The following is a 19,423-nucleotide window of genomic DNA, read 5'->3' as shown; positions in this document are numbered from 1 at the left end:
CTCGGGGGCTGTGCTGGCCGGGGCAGCCTGCCCTGCCCTCGCCTCCCTTTGTTGCCGCCTTGCTTTCCTGCAGCGCTCCGGGTGGGACCGAGCTGGCCCCGGACCCGCGGCTGTGCCCGCCCTCACGCCTCCGAAGCGCGCTTCCCGCGCAGGGATGAGGTTTTCTCTTCCCCTTCGTGGCCGTGGCTGGTTCAGGGGAAGGGGAACTTAGGCCTGAGAAGTCTGTGCCTTCAATAGCCTGAATCCCCAACTGCTTCCCGTCTTCTGTGCTTTCTCCCTGCTTCGCTGAATTATCCTTTTAGGTGTTGTTGGTTCCCTTCTGTGCCTGCTTTTTCGTTTGAGTAAACCGCGGGCTTCTTGCACGGCTGCGTTGGGTGATGTGTTGTGCAGCACCCAGATTCTCTTATACTAAAGCCTTTGTAGAAAAGCGTAAGTTGCTCCAAGCCAGTGTAGCCATCTGTTAGGAATCACACGCAAAGTTTTCTAGAAAGCCTTAGGCAAAGATACTCAGACTCTCTGATTTTCTTTTAAAAAAACTTAAGAGACAACAGGTCCTCGTAATTTGAATGTTTTTTTAATTCAAGCATAAGCCCTGCAAGCTTATTTTAAAAAATCATCAAGACTTCATCTTTTTTAAAAAGTCTTTTTTGTAAAGGATTATTCGAGTGTGATGCTAGCAACAGTCCTCCAGTCCTGGTGAATGTATGGATCTTTTTGTTTGCTTCATTGCTTGTTTGGTGGATTTGTTAATTTTTCTGTTTTTATTGGTCCAACACGTGGTCAGACAATAAGGTATGAACAAAGGAGACAGAAAAGACAGAGGCAGAATGAAGATGCTTCCGTCTTTAACTGTGCCTAAGGTATTCAGTGTATGTATATTCTATCTGTTTATGGAGTTTCCAGCTTTGTTTTACAGTACTTGTTTCTTTTCAACCCGAACAGTTTGTGTTTCTTTGGTACAGTGATGAGAGCCTTCTTGATCACAGGTTGCTTTTGGCCTGACAGGCCCAGACTCAAAGCTCTATGTAGCCATCTTTTCTGGAAGACCCTTGAAGTCTTTATGATGTCATCAGAGTTGGGGTTTTTTTTTTAGCCAGCACTTCACATTTCTACCCAAACTGTTAAGGTACGCATTTTGCATTGCGGTTCACCCTCAGCTTCTTGTGCACCTCCTCACTGGCTGAGCATGAGAAACTGAAAAGTCCTGGGCTTAAAATGAGCACTGCTTAACCAGAACCAACACATTGGTGTGTTGCCAACATTATTGTCACACTAATCCAAAACACAGTGTTGTCCCAGCTACTAGTACGTGCTTTAACGCTATCCCAGCTGCTGAGATTTGGGATGTTATTTTTTTATTCCTGTGGCTATCTAGAATGTGTACAAATCCTAGCTTATTTACATTCCTGTCTCTTAGGTACCTTGAGTATGTAACAGCTCATTTTTCCTCATTGAAGAGTAATATCCTGGAGACCATCTGGCAATGGCAAAGAACTGAATATCCCAAATCTCAGCTTCTATTAGATAGTAATGTTTTTTAGTTAATATATCAGAAAGGTACACAGAGCTATCTCTAGGAGTAAATATACTGTTAAGACAATTCACTAACCCCATTTATAATAATTAGGAAGGAATTGTCCTTAACCAGGCAGTGTGCTTTCAAAAAGGAAAGAGTTAAAGAGGCAGGATGTCCTTACCAACTGGAAGTTAGTAGTCATGAGTTCTAAAATATATAGGTCTTGCTGATGTTTCACTGGGAAATCCAGGGGCTTGTATCAGATGTGTTTTAGAGAATGCCTCTGATGAATGACAGTTGTTTGAACTAGTAGTTGTTTTATGACACTCAACAGGATTGCTCCAGTTCTTTTATTTATGATTATGATAAGTTAGAAGAGCCTTGAAAATGTCCACCTTTCATATTAATTTACCTTTTTTTTAAATGGAAATGGTGTCTTCTTTAGAATGTGTCTCAGAAATTTCAGTCCCCTAAACATTTCATGTTTTTGAGGTAATGATATAACAATTTCAGCTCTTTTGGAAGTAATTTAGGATTCAAACTGAAATGTGTGTGTCAAATTTCAGTCTTAAGGAAGTCCCAACTGGCAAAACTCTGAAGAGCTGAAGGAAAATAACTGTACTTTTGTAATGGAAATACAAAATCAACCTTAGCAGTTCATGAGATGGATAATTAATGGTTTTATAATTCATAGGAGATTAGAGGAACTATCTGTGACTACTTTATATTCAAAGTTTAACAAAATGGTTTTCCTTTATCAAATAAACAGTTCAAAATACACATTCCTTAAATGATGACTTAGGAGTCAAGTTGTTAAATGAAAATATATGGTGTATACCTTGGAGATTTATCTTGTTTGCTCTTTTTCTCTTAGGAAGCCTGACAAATAGAAAAATACTACAAAGTGAAGAGAAAATTTACTTCACAAGAACTGAGCTCTGCTTTCATTTGCTTTTAAATTTATTTATATTAGTAGCTGATTAGTGTCAGATCATCTCAGTGATCTGGTGTGGTGAAATTATTAGGTTAAGCCTGGAAAAAATGAAACAGTTAAAAAGAAAAAGAAAAAGCAATTTTAGTGTTCAGGAAACTCAAACTCTCCTTAAGGAAATCAGAAAAAGGAGAGAAGTACTCTTTTCGAAGCAACTTAATACAACAATTAATGAGATGAAACGGAAAGCTTGGGAGGAAATAGCAGAGTGTGTCAATGCTGTAGGTGAAGGAGAGCAAAGAACAGGGACAGAAGTGAAAAGGCGATACCTTGACTGGAGAGCACTCATGAAGAGAAAACGTCTGAATGCAAACATCAAAGTGGTAGGTGCTGGGTTTCACCTTCCTTCATCCAATTTAGATGACTCTCTCAATGAAGACATGGATGAGAAAATGGGATTTGCAATTGAATCTAGTTTTGAATGGCAGAATATCACTGACTTCAGAGAAGCCGGTGGATCTTTAACAGAAATCAAAGTAGAAGAGGAAGAGGAGGATCCGCAGAATTTCGAAGTGAGTGACTGACATGCATGAGCTACGTGCAATATGGCCTTTGCTTCATTTCAGCATAAGGCTTTTTACTGTGTTTCTTCATAGCATCTGTTTCTTCTTTTTTGTGAATGTGTGAATTAAACTGTAGAAGTAAATATTATTCAGAGACATGGTATTCAAATCTAGCAACTTGCAGTTGTATGTAAGGTCTTGGATGTTGATTATTGATTTGATATCCCTAAACTTTGAGTATGTCTTTGCATATGTATTTTCCATTTGAATGTGCCACACATAAGAATTAGTTGAGTCAATGCAATGAAAATACACTGTTGAAGGAAACTGGTCAGTTTAATATTCAGGCTGCCTCGATGGATGAATGGAGAAGGGCTCATCTTTAACAAATGAAAGTATATGTTACCTGCAGGTACAGAGAGAAATGAAATACAGAAAGAACTATGATACTGTTTCCATTTCTTAAAATGAACCTACAGGAGATGAAAACATTGCTTGAATTAGTCAGTCAGCCATTCCTCTCTGTCAGAATTTTAGTGAGTTTGACAAGCAGTAGTGGATTCTGTAGACAGGTTGATACTCCTAGTAGTACAGTGACTGTCCTGGGAAAGGCAACCAGCTGGAGTGCTGTGAAATTTTGGAATACTTTTGCTGTTCCTCTTCAAATACATAGGTCCCTTTTCAAAAAGGGGTACCCAAACAATTTTGCTTGGGGTATTTTTATTGCTTTGGGTTTTTGCGGGAGAGTTTTTTTGTTGGGTTTTTTTTTGAGTGGGAGGAGTGGGGAAGCATCTCCTGTCTTAACTCTGTTGATACGTGTGCTGGGAAAAAATCTGTAAGCTGTTAAATGGTAGTGAGAACTAGTGTCAGACAGTGCTGAGGAACAGTGTGTGTCTTCTCTAATGCTAGAGGACTGGCAGTGTTTCTCCTAGTCCAAAGGTTTTTCTGAGCACTCACCTTCCTCAGTTTGCCTTTCTCTTGCAGCATACATACTGGGAGACCATTTATCTCTTGTGTACTATGGATTTGTAGCACATAAGGGCTATGATTCTACACAAAATGTTACAGTCTGCTGAGAGCAGTGGTCCTAACCACCTCATCATCTGTGTCACAAATAGCTTTACAGCAAATGTGATAATACAAAATGGTTAAACAAGTCCTGCTGATTGATCCACTTAATAGAGTTGGAAGGGTTAGGAGCTTGTGAAAAATGTCAGTGTTAAATGTTTTTTAGGAATGGAATACCCCAAGTTAGTGAAGGTTAGGTTAGCTTACATAACACATAGCCGATGGATCCATCTGCTCTGATAAATAATTAGTCACAACAAATGCCTAGTGGCTTACATAAGTGTCACTCAGCTCTATGAAAGGTAGGAACAACATATGGTCTTCTAGATCCAATTTTCTATCAGTTGTTCTGAATGATCTGTAATAACAACTGTTCAGTATTTTCTGTATGCTCTTGCATGTTCGCTGACAAGATTTTCCGTTTCTCGTTACCAGATACTAACTTGCAGATAAAGCCTGTTTCTCTTCCTGTGTAATGATAGAAAAATCTTCTCACCTAGCATGGTTATTTCACAACATACAAGCTAAACACTTCTGAATAGTTCTAAAGATGAAAAAACGCAGTATGTTCTTTTCAGTCAAGTTGTGTGTAACAAATTTATTCTGACATAAAGACTGGAATGTAATTCTTGTCTGTCACATTCCTCTCTCCAGTTTCCTATTGAGGAAGAAGAAGAAATACTGTCATCAGTTCTGCCAGATTCGAAAAAGGAAAATGACCTACCAGACTTCCCCCACATTGAAGAGTTTGGAAATTTGAGCTCTGCTCAAGCTAGGCTAGCGTATGAAGATTCTCACTTGCTTATAAATCTGGAGAAGCAAAAGGTGGAGCTGGAGAAACAGCGACTGGACATCGAAGCCGAAAGGCTGCAAGTGGAGAAGGAGCGCCTGCAGATTGAGAAGGAGCGGTTGCGGCACGTTGACTTGGAGCGTGAGAGGCTTCAGATTGAGAAGGAGCGACTTCAGATTGAGTGGGAGAAACTCAGGCTAGAGACTCTGCATGCTGAAAAACCTGCCCTGGAAAATGACCTCCCCCAAACAGAAAAACCCATCATGCAGCCTCTGGATCTAGAAACTGAAAAGTTAAAACTTGAAAAGGAACGTTTGCAGTTAGAGAAAGAGAGGCTGCAGTTCCTCAAGTTTGAGTCAGAGAAGCTGCAGATTGAGAAGGAACGCTTGCAAGTGGAGAAGGAGCGCCTTCGAATTCAGAGAGAGGGTCACTTGCAGTGAACGTCTCAGCTAAGGTGTCAACATTAGTGTTTTGATGTTTCTAAATTAGAAGTAGTTTGTTTCTTAATACTGAAACTCTCCTAGAGGCTTAACATTCTTCTATTCAGAGTTGAATGTTGATGTTGAACTGCAAAAAAAATGGTGCTCAATATGTCAGTGTGCCTACATAAATGAGCTTATGTGTGAAATTGCTTTTCAGTGTATCAGAACTTAAGTGTTATGTTCTCTTGTCTTCAGTATTGTGCTGTGTTAGTTCGGTGTCCTCCTCATAGAGGCCTTGAGAAGGATCAAGGCTGAACCTTGTATTTTCTTTGTCACTGTACTAACAGTAAGGAAGGATCAAGATAAATCAGCATTTGTTGTGAGGACATGGTGCTGACGATAGCCTGTATGATAAAGAAGTATAATTTAGGCAGAACATGGGAATACGGAGTCATTATGAGATTGATTCATTACATTTTATTTCCCCCATTTTTTTCCTCCACCCCCACAATTGGGAAAAAGAGTTGAAGAGTTATCTAGAAGTTAAAGTACAAGTTAAATTTGTTGCAGTTGTGTTTACTGTTGTTCCATGGCTTGAACTGAATGGGAGTGCAGAAAATAGGTTTGTTTTTTCTGTTGTTTATTTTTTTTTTTTGCATGACGTATTCATATTAGGTGAAGTTGCACATCAGCCATACCTACTATAAAGCTGGACTTGGTTTCACCAGGTTGTTAAAAATGCTGTATGGAGTAGAGCACCTGGGTTAGTGTAGCACAGGGATTTACTGATTGATCAGGCATGCTGTCTAATGAGTCTGTGATGATCCCCTAAAGGAAATTGCTAGACTTTTTGTTCCTTGAAAGGCAGTAGCTGGTGATGGGAGTCTCAGGAATGGAGACATGGAGACTGAGCACAGCCTAAGAAGAGCTGAGCTTGAACACTTACACACTCATTGGTGGTTCTGCCTGGCCAGCACCAAGGCCATGTCTGCAAGGCAGCCAGAAGATGCTTCTGTGGCTCTTTATGTAATATATTTTAATTAGATGAACAGAAATGGTCAGTGCTGAAGGCTGTAAGTATTTTTCATAAGCAATGTATTCATACAACAAAAAAAACAACCAAGGAAGCTTTCTGCTATTTCATGTATGTTTAAATCCCAACTGAGCCAGACTTCACCTTTCTCATCGTTCTGCAAGTAACTATCTTGTTAACTCCATTGGAAATTTAGGACTGTGAGAATACTAAGTCTAAATGTAGGTCGAGTGACTTAGGTAAATTCTTGTGCAAGTAAATATATTTATACCACTACAGGTTTACTTTTATTCTGCAAAGATTATTTTTTTATTACTGAAACAAGTGTGCTTCTACAGTGGAAATAAATTTGACTACTACACTCCAAATGGCTCTTGAGGCTTTCTTCACAGAGAAACAAGGCTATATCTGAAGAGAAACCTGGATACTGAACACTGCAGCACCCCAAAGTTGCTGAAGCCTGTATTCCTTGTGTAGTCAGTCAGAAAGATGGGGCACTTCAGAGTCTGACTTCAGTCAGCTGGGACTTACTTGAGAGAGGAAAAAGGAGGGAGACACCAACCAGATAGAAATGCCCTGGGGAAAATTTTGGAGTTTTTTCTTCCTGAATGTGGTGGGCTGACCTCAGTAGGATGCCAGGTGCCCACCAAAATTGCTCTATCACTCCTCAGCTGGACAGGGGAAAGAAAATATAACTAAAGGCTCATGGGTGAAGATTAGAGCAGGGAGAAATCACTCAGCAATTACAGTCATGGGCGAAACTGGCTCCACTTGGGGAAATTAGTTTACTACCAATCAGTTAAGAGTAAAAGAGAGTGAAATAAAACCAAATCTTTAACCACCTTTCCTACAGCATTCCCTTCTTCCCAGCCTTAACTTCACTCCTGATTTTCTCTACCTCTCTCTGCAAGTGATACAGGAGGGAATGGGGACTGCCATCACTTCATCACACACTGTCTCTTCTCCTTCCTCACGGGAGGACTCCTTGCACTCTTCCCCTGCTCCTGCATGGGGCCTTTCCCACGGGAGACAGTCCTCCATGAATTTTTGTAATAGGAATCCTTCCCATAGACAGCAGTTCTTCATGAAGTGCTCCAGTGTGGCTCCCACAGGGTGCATTCCTTCTGGAACAGGCTGCTCCAATGTGGCTCCCCTGTTGGGTCTCAAGTCCTGCCAGAAAACCTGCTCCAGTGTGAGCGCCTCTCTGCACAGCTCCTGCAGGAGCCTGCTCCAGTGCAGGCTTCCCCCGGGGTCACAGCCTCCTTCAGATGCTTCCACATGCTCCAATGTGGGCTCCTCCATGGGCTGCAGGTGGGTCTCTGCTCCCCCATGGGCTTGAAGGGCACAGGTGCATTGCCATGATCTGCACCATGGGCTGCAGGGGAGCTTCAGCTCTGGCACCTGGAGCACCTCCTGCCCCTCCTTCTGCACTGACCTTGGTGTCTGGGGCTTTTTTTCTTGGATGTTGTCATTCCGCTCCGGCTGCATTTGCTTCTGTGCGTTTTTCCCTTGTTAAATACATTATCCCAGTGTTGCTAGCACCATCACTGATAGACTTGGCCTTGGCCAGGGGCGGGTCCATCTTGGAGCTCCCAGGGATTGGTTGTGTCCGACATGAGGGGGCATCTTCTGGCAGCTTCTCTCGGAAACCACTCCTGTAGCCCCTCCTGCTACCAAGACATTACCTCACAAATCCAATACGCCAAAATAAAGGGACAAATGATATGTATCAAGCAAATTAATATTAAAAGTAACTTACTATAATTTGGAGAAAATACTTACCTTTTCCTTTTAAAACATGGAAGAGGCAAAATTCATGGAATTAGTCAGGACTGACTAGTGTGCAGAACATTGACTGAGATAGTGGGATAGCATGCATTTAATGATTGCTGTACCCTGAGGTGACCAAGTTTCTAGATAACTATTCTGACTGCCAAACAGGGTCAGAGTAGGAACAAGGGGCAACATAGCCAGCTCTGCAAGAGGTAGTGACCAGAAGGACCAAACCAGGACAGAGAAAAATTTCCTACAGTCTTATCTGGAAGACGTGGCTGGCCAGGAAGGAGCAGATGTGGACTCTGGCTCCTGTTTCAACGGGTGGTTGAGCTGCTGTTTGTACCAGCACCTCTGTCTTCATGTTTTACTCCATTTATCTGTTAGGATAATGATTTGTATTTTACATTGAACATCTTTGGAATTGTACCCCAAAAGCATTAAAGGTTTTAGGGAAAAATGAATAGATAAATCTGAACCATTTCTGAATTCTCAGTTGTTTCAGAAATTTGAACACTTCTTCAAATGTTAATAGAGCTGTATGTAAGCAATTATGTTTTCTAAAAACTATTCAGCCTCCTAGGGAAATGATGCCTCTTTTGGTTATAGAAAACGTCTTGGAAAATACTGAATGATGAAATTAAGTATTGTGATAAATCACTGAAAATACAGTTTCAACATAAAATTTAGAGAAAATTACAGAGTTTAATACATCAATTTTATAGCTTGCTTTTTTCATAATGAAAATGCAGTCATTTTGTGGTAATTTGAATTTAAATGTCATATATTTAAATACTAACCTGCACTCTCTTAAGCTTTAATTGCTTGATTTACCAACCTGGGATCCTGATAGTGAAGCCTAAGGGCAAGATTTTGACCTCCGTAAATGTCACCCATATTAGAACATACACACAAACTCGGTGTTCTACCACCATCAGTCATGGTGTAAAGGTAAATGCAGCCCCAAGAAACAACCCAGGATGAACAGCAGCCACAGTCCCAACAGGACACAGCTGACAAAGCACAGTAGGATTCAAAGACAACTTTCTCTCCTTGAGTCCGTGGTCTTGTGTTATTTCTAGGACATTTTGAGCAACTTTCACTGTGCATAAAGAGATGCTGCAAACAATGTGTACGCAAGGTATAAAATATTAATTTATTAAGACAAAAAAGAGATGGTTAGGATTTCCTAAGCATTTGTATCCTCATCACCTCAAGGTGTGTTTACTAGCCAGGGAATTGTCAGCCAGGAGAGGAAGACTTTCTAAAATCCCCCTTGCAAGTGGGAGCAGAAGCCCGTAGTTGATATTTCTTCACCTTTTCACAGAACTGTTCATGCAGTTGCCACAAAAGAGCATCAGTGATGAGTATCCTCTCAGGCTCATTTGCCCCCAAAAGCTCCCTGCAGGAAGGCACGGAGTGCTCCAAGAAGATGGAGTCAGACCTGGGGCTGATATTTTACAAACACAAAAATACCCTCAAAAATCCTACTCTCTGTCAGTCAGTAGCCTTGACAGAAGTGATAGGTGGGAGAAGAGGGAGGAGGAAAGACTAATTTTTCTCTGCTGTTGCTGAAATTAATTGGTGAATTTGAGTCAGATGGTGTCAGAAAATGTCACCACATGCAGTAGTATTTACCTTTTTTCTTTTTTCTTTTTCCTTTTTTCCCTTTTTTTCTTGCATTTCTCTTTTTATTTTTCCTTTTTCCTTTTTCCTTCTTCCGTTTCTTTTTTCTTTCTCTTTTTCATTTTCCTTTCTTTGTATCACTGTAAGTCTGAATACCTGCATCACTCAGGGACTGCTGAAGTTTCAAGCTAACATTAAGATGAAAGATAAATGGGCTGGATTACTCCTTAGGTTAATGGGTTTGTTTTGCATCAGGGACTCAGAATGTTTGTAGTTAGTATTAGGACTATGGAAAGATTTTAATCCAGGATTAAAAAAAAGAAAGAAAGAAAAGAAAGAAAAAAGAAGAGAAGAGAAGAGAAGAGAAGAGAAGAGAAGAGAAGAGAAGAGAAGAGAAGAGAAAAAGAAAAGAAAGAAAGATTGTATTTTTTTTTGTTTCCAGATAATCAGCTTATTTGAAGATGCATGGCCCAAGCAAATAGGAGGAGGCAGGGATGAATTCTTTTAGTATGGACTTGGGGCAACTTGTAGTACTTCATCTTTTCGTCTTATTCTTTTTTTTAATTTTTTTTTTTTTTTTTTTTTGCCAATTTGTACCAAACCCATGATTTTTCAAAGCACTAGCTGTGCCACTCATTCTTTTGGCTTGGTGTTGCCAGGTGATCTAGCAATGACACGGCAATCAGCCTTTTGCCACTCAGGCAGCATCAAATGGCAGTCAGGGAGGGAGCTCTGGGCAATGGGAGCTCTTGCCCACAACCCATTGGGTTTTCCTCTCTAGTCTCTTAAAGGAAAATCTCCTGATGCTAGGTCACACTTATGATGCCAAGGAATGCAAGAGTTCTCAACCATCACAAAACATATTAGAAAAAAAAAAAATAGGTCCACTGACACAAGACCAGAAGTAGCTCTTTTCAGACACTGTGCATAATCCTTTTAAACTTGACCTGCTTTAGAGGACACTTCCATCCTTTCCTTTTACAGTTTATTAAGAATGCCATTGTTATTTTCTGTTCCAGTTTTATTGGTTTTAATTTCCCTGCTTCACTCTATCAGTAGTTTTAGTCTATACATTAGTAGACTGTGAATTACCTTGTCTTGTTACTTCCATATTTTCTAATTGCACCACTCCATCATTAGTCAACAGGTTCATAATGTGGAAGGCAAAGTTGCTATTTCATTTCATGCTATATAATACAATGCTTTTGGTTCAGTAATTACATTGTGCCAGACTTGTGATTAATCCTGAGATAGCTCACTTGTGATGGATAGCCCCATCACAGAGTGTATAAGAGTTAAAGGAAGAAGCAAATTTTTAATTTTGCTCCTCTGTCAATTTAGTGACTTGAATACTTCTCTTCAGACCAATATTTATCTCACTGTAGAGATTACAGAAATGAGAACTTAAAGGAGAGAATTGAAGTTTGAAAAGCATTTTATAAAGTTTTGGTTTGCAAACCGGGAAAGATAAAAATTAAATGTTCTTCCACAGAAAGCTATTGTGTGTTATTCTGTTAATGGATTGCCAATCTTTTATTCACCTGTTTAATGTACTGGAGAAAACCATTACCTGCTTCTTATAACTGTTCTAAGGGTTATGTGAAATGAGCTCATCATCTTACTGCTATTGCTCAGTGCTAGGTCTGTGAAAAAAAGATTTCCAAAGGTTTTCTTCTCTTTCATGGAAGTGTTTGTGAGTCAAACAATTTTTTGAAGTGCAGTCAACTTTCAGTCATAAGACACAGGGAGTGCCCTTTCCTAGCAAGGGAAGAATTGCAAGTATGGAGTGCAAGAGTGCACTTGGGTCACACGGATGGCCAGGACAGCCACACCAAGGGAGGAAGGGTAGAGAGGGCTGTAGCCTTTAGGGACAAATGGCATCCTAGTGCCCTAAGGTTACGGCAGAGGAAAGCCTGATCCTAGTGGGGCATGTTTACACTTTTCTGAAAAGGACCTGCTAGGAGCCAATTTCATGGACAGAATTTCTGTCCAGACAGACTTGCTTTGGTTCGATAAAGCAAAATTTATGTTCTTGCATATCTTTACAGATATAAGGGCACAACCTATTCCTAGGTTTTGAACATAAATAGAAAGTTTTCCTATTTATGTTATAAAATTCTCAGGTCTTCATTGCTCTTTGACTTTTGCTCAGGGCTGCACCTCAGATTTTCCATCTCACATCCTATCTGCCATCCTTCTTGTATACAAATTCTCCCTGCAAAGGAATACCAGCGAGATCCCACTAGTCAGAAATAACAAACTTAAAAATCCCTCAGAAACTGAAGGTACAGTACCCTAATGGGGGTTTTGTCATCTCACCAAAGCAAGGCGAGGTGGCTGTGTCTGCAAATTATGTCAAGGTCATTTTTTACCAAAACTTTGGGAAAGGTCTGAGGTTCAGAATTCAGTTAGAGGTTGTTCAATGGAAAGAGGGCAGCAGGAGGACTAGATGGGTGAAGCAGGTAGTACACACTCTGCTGTGACAGTGAATATTAAAACCACTGAGAGGAGTTAATTGTGACACTTAACAAGTAGAGAGACAAGGAGAGAGGGAAACGAGGCATCAGACAGCGCATTCTGGGTGGACAGAGGCTGCCTTCCACTGCCTCTTCCCCTTTCTCAAGAAGAAAAAATACAGCACTGATTTGGATTTTCCATTAGAGCAGCTCCTTCCAGCATCCTCTACATGGCAGATGAGTGAAACCAACATGCAAGGCAAGCTGTAATGATAAAAGAACAACACAAAAACACCAGATCTGGAACTGGATTACAGAGATGGAGTCGGTAAGTGAATTCCAGGGACATGGGTGAAAGCCAAGAATGATGGCAGCTACAGAATGGATAGCATCTCACCTCTCTTCTTGGCTCTCTAGGATCAATCTGCTTTTCTATTGATTCAAGTATTCAACTGACTTTGAAATGGAAACATCACTACTCTTTTATACATGTGCTACTAACACAAAAGTGTTTTAGTTGAAGGACTTCAGGTCGTTTCTGAGAACAGCAAACTGTTCCACCCAAGAGAATTTTTGAGAAATACTGTGATGACAGATCATTTGATCAGTCACTCCACTTCTGGTATGCATCTTTTTGCACTGTTGCATCAAAACAGCAATTAAGAAAGTAAAAACATGGCAGAAAAAGTGGGGAAATTGAATATGCAAAGATGAAGAGATGAATTATTAATTTTACCATGCCTGGGTTCAGATATGCTGAACAACACTTTAGCACCTTGAGCACTTGCAGAACTGAGGTCTGCCTGGTGATTCCTCCTTAGGGAATATGCCTCAGGATTTCTGGAGAGGACCTGAGAACTCAGGAGATGCAGCCAAGATGGTGGGTGGTATCAGCACAGACCTCTGGGGAGTATTAGAGTCCTTAGGCCTGGGATCCCGGGGGTCAGTCTGTGCCAGCTCTGAGCAGCTGGGGGAGGAGGAGAGGTTCAGCATCCTACTGAACCGTGGCTGTCCTCTTCCAATTGCCCCAAATCTTAAGGAATTGCACAAAATACAGAAAGGAGACAAAACATAGATAAGTGTTACTATTCTTTAGTATTGTGTTTGGTACACAAAAAAATCTCAGAGCTAAGGACAGGAGACAAAAAAGGACCAATCTAAGGAAAACATAAAAAAAAAAAAAAATCTGTTTTTGTTGTCTGATTGTGTGGGTGCTACTTTTCAAGACCTGCACAGGGCTTGGGCAAGAGTACAGTTGCTCTTAGATGTGTGCAGGTCTCCCTGCAGATACCTCCCAGAGCACTGGCACATGGTCTGCTCTAGGGCTGGTGGCTGGTGCACTAATGGCTTTCTAAATGACTCAGGGCAGTCTACAGCTAAAAGAACTAGCACTGATTGTCTTACAGGTTGGAGCTGGGGATATCTTTTGGCTCAGAAATATGAAGGGTAAAAGGTGGGCTAATCCAGAATGGTTTGCAGGGAAGCTCTTACTTCTAAAGGATAAGCTAAGGGTTATCACCAGCCTCTGAACTGTCTCACACTGAAGAAAAAGCATTTCTGTCAGATCAAATAGGCATTGTCAGATAAAGAACTGATTTATAGTTGACCTCATATAAAATATGTAGATAATCTAAATTTTTTTGCCCTAGATCATCTTGATAACAAAATATTGTCAGGAAGCAGTTCTTCCACAGGCAGGAGTGAATGCAAACACTTGCCCTACTTAATTTTTATCACAAAAGGACCCTTCCAGTGAATCGAAGTGCACGTGCCAGCTCCTCCTTCTTCCTGGAGCCCGCCAGCTTCCCTTCCTTCAGATTGTTTTTCCATCAGCAGTGTTTATAATAGTTGCAATGTTTCTGCAAGATGGAGACAGGGCTGTTTATTTAGGAGGCTGTAGTCAGAAGCTTGTCAGTTTAGCTGGACTGTTTGCCAGAAAAGAAAATTCAGTCTATTTAAAGATGCCAGCTTTTATTCAGGATGAGCAAATCCATTCAGAAAATAAATCCCTTGTGCTCTCTTCATACTCTCCCTTTTGATCCATGAGCATTGCTAAGTCTGAGTAGTTCATATGTTTATTCTTCTTGTAGAAAAGAGTTATTTCCTGTAGAACAAAAGTCTTTTGGGAAAGAAATCAAACTCTGTGAACTTCAGTTCGCAGCTTTTTATCCAAGAGTTCGGAAAGAGGTTAAGGGACAAACAAAACCAGTTCAAGTGGAGCAGGCTTTGAAAACCTTCTCCTGAACCTGCTCTGGGAGGGAGCTGTCAAAGGGAGGGAGCAACCTCCATACTTGATCTGCCAGCTTCCCTTGGGGTCAGCAGAATGATCTGCATGGCACAGATGGTGTCAGGGCCATGGTCCTTCTCTTGACGAGCACTGTGCTGGCATCCTCACCATTGCCTGCACCAAGGGAAGCACAGAAAACTCAGCAGTGTCTCTACTGCTCTTCAGTTGATGGAGACCTGAACAGGAATGTGTACGTGTGTGTGTGTGTGCATATAAACCAAAGGAGGTTTAGGAGAATACAGGTTCTGATGGAGATGGACCCCATGGACCAGAAGTGCACACTACAAATCTGACACACCTGACATTTTTGGTTGGGTGGTATTCATGAGTGGGAGGTGTGATGGTGCATCTCTCCTTTCCTCCCAGGCCATACTATGATCTGGGAAATGCTCGAGAGGCTTCGGCCTATGATGAACAGTACCTGGACTGAGCTCCTCTTGACCTTATCAGAAACACTATCTGTTCCCAGGAACTTGTGCTGCCTAACAGCCTCCTGCCCTTTTTTTTTTAATGGACAGCCGTGGAAACTTTTTTTGCCTGAATAAGAACCCAAGCGGAATGACATTTTCGTTCTCAAACTTCAAAGAAAGTGTGCCAACCTGAAGTGCTGCTGGGATGAAACTTCATTAAGACTAGAGCCTACTCTCTTGTGGCCCTATAAACAGCAGTCCAAAATGACACCCTTTGAGCTCTCCTGGACTACAGGGTCTGTGTGCATGCGAGTGTTTATATGCTATAGCCAATGTGAGAGAAATGCTGCTCTCCTGGATTCCTAAGTACTATGGATTTGTAAGTAAATTAGGCCTGTAAGTAAGTCACTGTTGTGTTATTGTAAATCCCATATGAATCCTTTACTCTCTTCCTCTCGCCCCCCACTTCCACAAAGCTAGTCTGCCCCTTTGTGACTGCCTCCACAAAGCTAGTTTTGTGTTTATTTCAGTTTGTTTTGGTTTGGATTGATTGACCCTGGATTTCTGTTTGCTGTTTTTCCTCACTGTGCTTTAACCATCTAGTAAGTAGCAGGGTGAATCTTGCCAGTGAACTTTGTCGTGCTGTCGCTTTTATATTAAACTTGTTTTTACTGATAACTTTGCTGGTGATTCTTTAAGCAATTCACAACACTCCTTCAGGAAGGGAGGGAAGGAGGTTGTTGTTTTCCTTAATTATTCTTGTGCAGCACGGCACAAACATTTCGGGTCCTGTGTCAGGTTTTCCATCTGCTTCACAGCCTCCCCATCATTGCTGTGCTTCTATAATTGGAGCAAGCAAAGAAGAAAAGGGTGGAGAGCCAGGACAGTTGGAGAATTCAGAGATACTCTCAGGAAGAGACCAAATTAACACTAGTAACTCCTAAGGAATGTTAAACCACTTTCCCTATCAAGTGGCCAAGAGGATGTCATCAGCAGAGATTCAAAGTCTACTAAGGAAAAAAAGGTGCCTCTGTGAGAATGAAAAAAAAGAAAGGAAGAGGTAAGGTCCTTTGTATACTGGTTATTCAAACTGGTTGTATGATACTGAGATAAATGGATTTTAGTCCGAAATCATTCCTCCAAAAATAATGGTGAACTTCTGTGGTGAGACTTTCAGAAAATTAGTGTTGCATCCAAGGAAAAGGAAATCATAAAACTGGAAGAGCAGACAGGAGCTGCTCGGGTTAGTTGCATAGCACATTTTCCTGATAGAGTATTTCTTGCCAAAGGCCTGGGCTACAGAGCTCTGCTGGGATGAGTGTCTGAGAAGAGTGAGCAGGTCCAGAGTTGTGACAGATACAGTGTCCTGGTTTGAGACAAATAAAGGGGAAACACTCTGGAAGGAATGTCCCCTACAAAGAAGGCAAGTTTCAGCCATCCCTCCCCCACAGGTTCGGGAAGAAATTCCTTAGAGGAAAGTGAAAAAAACCTATTTATTTAACACGGAAAGTGCACGCAGGCACAGAAAAAGAACAGTGTTAGATAATAAAACCTCTCGCTGTGGAGAAGAAACCTGGGTAGATTCAAAGTCATTTGTGGGTGTGGCTCTCTCCTCTCTGGAGCTGGGGTTCAGCATGGGCCCCTCTGGGCCATGGTGTAAGGCCTCCTGGTGGTGTTCTGGTGTTGCTGAACAGTCCAGAAGAGTTCTTGCTTCAGCTAGCAGGCCAGTGGAAAAAAAAAAAAAAAGCAAAGAATTTTAACTCTCCATCTCTCTCTCCTGAGAAAAGGAACTGAGAGCTGGGAAAAGCAGGAAAAGTTCTTTTCTCCACTCTGCCGCAGCGGTGAGAGAACGCAGGGGAGTGTGTGTGTCCTTGAGCACAAACCCGCTCTGAAAAATTCGCCTGGCTTCTCTCCCCCCTCTCCTGAGAAACAGCTTAAAGACACAGGAAGGCACAGGATTCATGTCTGGCATAGGGCAGATGATAGGGAATACGGTAGCATGCAGTCACCCCAGGACATACAGTTTATGTGGCACAATGGCATTGTTTAGAGTTAATTTTAATTTGATAGCTAAAAATGAATACCAGAAAATAAAGAAACAGGGAGCTTTGAGACTATATTTTCAGGTGAACCAATATCTTCCCATAAAGCTGCTTTTCTGACAGTGTCTTTGTATTTCCATAATGTAAATTCCACACTGATCTTATTAATCTTCCATTTTTATTGGAGATATTTTTTCTAGACTTATTTCTGCTCCTTTGTTGTATTCAACCTGGAATTCGAGGTCAAACTGAAATTTTAGATTAGTTTTTAAACCAGTGTAGTGAGATGGGGAGTAAAACTGAAGTGTCCTGTTTAGATTTCCCAAACCTTGGGTAAAAGGGCTACCTGGAAAAATTTTGCCCAATATACAGATTTTTTTTTACACCAGGAAAGGAAGGGAAATAATAGGGACTGAGCAAAGTAGGAACTTGTTTTAAACAAGTACTAAAGGAAATTCTAGCAAGGTATTAGTGAGAACTAAACCCAAATGCCTCCAAAGTTTTTAAGTTTAGCATTTTTGGCTTGTTCCTTATTGAAATTTGACCTCCAATGTAACTACTATCAACATCTGCAGCCCTGAGTGATGCTGTTTCATAGATGATGAGACTCTTCAGGGACAATCAGGTTTGCAAGAGCTAAGCATGTTTGTGTCAGCAGCAGAAAGAGTGGCTCAAATCAGTTCTCAGGCATTCACCTTCAGTAGTTTCCCATACATCAGCACCCAAGTTTGACAACATCACCAAGCTGACCCAAGAGGGTTACAAATGGACAGGCAGCTTTGTCACGAAAATACCAGGCAGTTCATCTCCAGAAGCAAAACACAGAGAGGGATAACTGAGGTCTGTTTTTTCTGTAAATGAAGGCTGATGTCAAGATTTACTGGTGTGGTCTGGGGGCAGCCAGCACTGTTAGTGCCTGTGCAGTATTTTTCCCAGTGCTATACAAGAAATTTCAGTTTCAAATGGAGTCTGTTTGGTAAGTTTTATCAGTTCTTATGTATTTGGCAAAAAAACCCCAGCCCACCAACCATGCTACTAATATATACAAAATACAGCAGCCAAAAAACTTTTTGTCCTTTATTTTGCGTATGTGTGGGTATATAGGAAATCATCCAAAAGAAATCAAAATAAGAAATGCATCACCAATTATCAAATATACATAAATTAATCTTTTCTGCCTGAAATACCAGTTCAGGGGACATATTCACCTACTCATCACATTTCCCACTGAAACAAGGTTGTCGGCCCGCAAAGAGTAGGCAGGGAAAAAGCCACCACATGTTCACTGCAGCATGTGATAATAACTCACTGCCGAGCGTGGTCGGGCTCTCATCCCACCTTGTCCTCCCTCCAGCAGTCTGTGACTGCCCTGGGATTTGGCCAGTTGGGACTGTGGTGGGGGGGGGGGGGTAAACCTGTCCTAGGGTCCTGAGTGGAGCTTGGCTTCATTCTCCTCTTCTCTGATCGGCCATCCAAGGCTGGTGGCTGTGGTTGGGTCTGGGGGGTGCCCTCACTGACTGCTTTTGTGGGGAAAGGTGGCAGCAGGTAGGAGCATCTCTTCACTTGGGTCACTGCTGGGGCTGCAAACCTGCCACGTCCCTGAAGAGAGGTCAGGCAGATCTACAGCTAAAACCAGGCAAGGCAGAGCTTTCTGTCTTCAACTGCACACTTCTGAATGGGTCTCACAGGGCTGCAGAGAGGTTTCTCTTCCTCCTGCCTAAGTGGTCTCAGATTGACAAAGCTTTTAGGAGTATGAAATACGGCTGACTAAAGCATTGTGCTGACACAGCCCAAGGGTGCATGTATCAAGAGCCACTCCAGGTTGAAGAAAACTGCTGTACAATCAGCTACTTAAATAATAGATCAGTTTAATTTATCTGAGAGAACGTCATGACAACATAGCTTGATTAAGGTCTAGAAATATCTACATGAGAGGTTTCAGAGGGTAGGGTATTCTAGCAGATAAAGGCAAAACAATGCAATCAAATTCCTGGGTGTGGAAAAAAGCTGTGTTTAACCCTAAAAAATGTAGGGTTTAAGTGAGTCCTGAGTGGCATTTAGAAGCACCAGCACAGGAGGTGCTGTGGGTTGTGACAAATGTGACCTCTGATGAGCTGCTTGTAATTTTCCCTTCTCAACTGTAAACCTGTGAGTCTCTGAAAAGAGCAAGGGATTGTCCAAATTGTCCGTGCCGATAAATGATCAAGGTCTGAGTGCCTCAAGAAAATAAGCACCCCAGGTGGTAGGTGGGTATTGTGAGATGGAGTCAGCATGCACCACACAAAAATTAGCTTGTGAAACCAAGTGACCAGCCCACACCCCAATGTTTTTTCTGTTATCTTTATATGGTATAAATTATATTGTATGCTGGCAGATGCTCCTTATCTCCTTGCAATCCTGCCATTATGATATCTTTTTCCAAAATAAACACCAGAAAACAGCAACCCCTTGGGCTTTATAGCTTAGTGGTGGACTTGAAAGTGTTAGGTTCACAGCTGGACTCAGT

The 19,423-nt window shown here is 41.5% G+C and overlaps 1 protein-coding gene across 2 annotated transcripts; it reads left to right on the top strand.

The window, feature by feature from the left end:
- Window positions 1-6: 6 nt before the first annotated feature.
- Window positions 7-6,691, top strand: MSANTD4 (Myb/SANT DNA binding domain containing 4 with coiled-coils). Of its 2 annotated transcripts, none has more exons than XM_017729510.1 (3): window positions 7-860; window positions 2,391-3,019; window positions 4,733-6,691. In XM_017729510.1, exons 2-3 carry the CDS (start codon window positions 2,558-2,560, stop codon window positions 5,306-5,308), a joined length of 1,038 nt encoding a protein of 345 aa, XP_017584999.1. In that variant the 5' UTR covers window positions 7-860; window positions 2,391-2,557; the 3' UTR covers window positions 5,309-6,691. The 2 variants fall into 2 exon arrangements, with proteins under 2 accessions (XP_017584999.1, XP_008628333.1); XM_008630111.2 differs by having other exon boundaries at window positions 7-1,126.
- The last annotated feature ends 12,732 nt before the right edge of the window (window positions 6,692-19,423 follow it).

Source organism: Corvus brachyrhynchos, unplaced genomic scaffold, assembly GCF_000691975.1.
Source record: "Corvus brachyrhynchos isolate BGI_N302 unplaced genomic scaffold, ASM69197v1 scaffold253, whole genome shotgun sequence".
NCBI lineage: Eukaryota > Metazoa > Chordata > Aves > Passeriformes > Corvidae > Corvus > Corvus brachyrhynchos.
The sequence above is the reverse complement of the archived record's forward strand: the minus strand, read 5'-3'. Positions and strand labels throughout refer to the sequence as shown.

What these genes read in the sequence shown, in the direction of transcription:
- MSANTD4 (XM_017729510.1), top strand. Translation starts at nt 2,558, where the DNA reads ATGAAACAGTTAAAAAGAAAAAGAAAAAGCAATTTTAGTGTTCAGGAA. An exon ending in AGGATCCGCAGAATTTCGAA is followed by an intron (nt 3,020 to 4,732) that starts GTGAGTGACTGA and finishes TCCTCTCTCCAG; the next exon opens with TTTCCTATTGAGGAAGAAGA.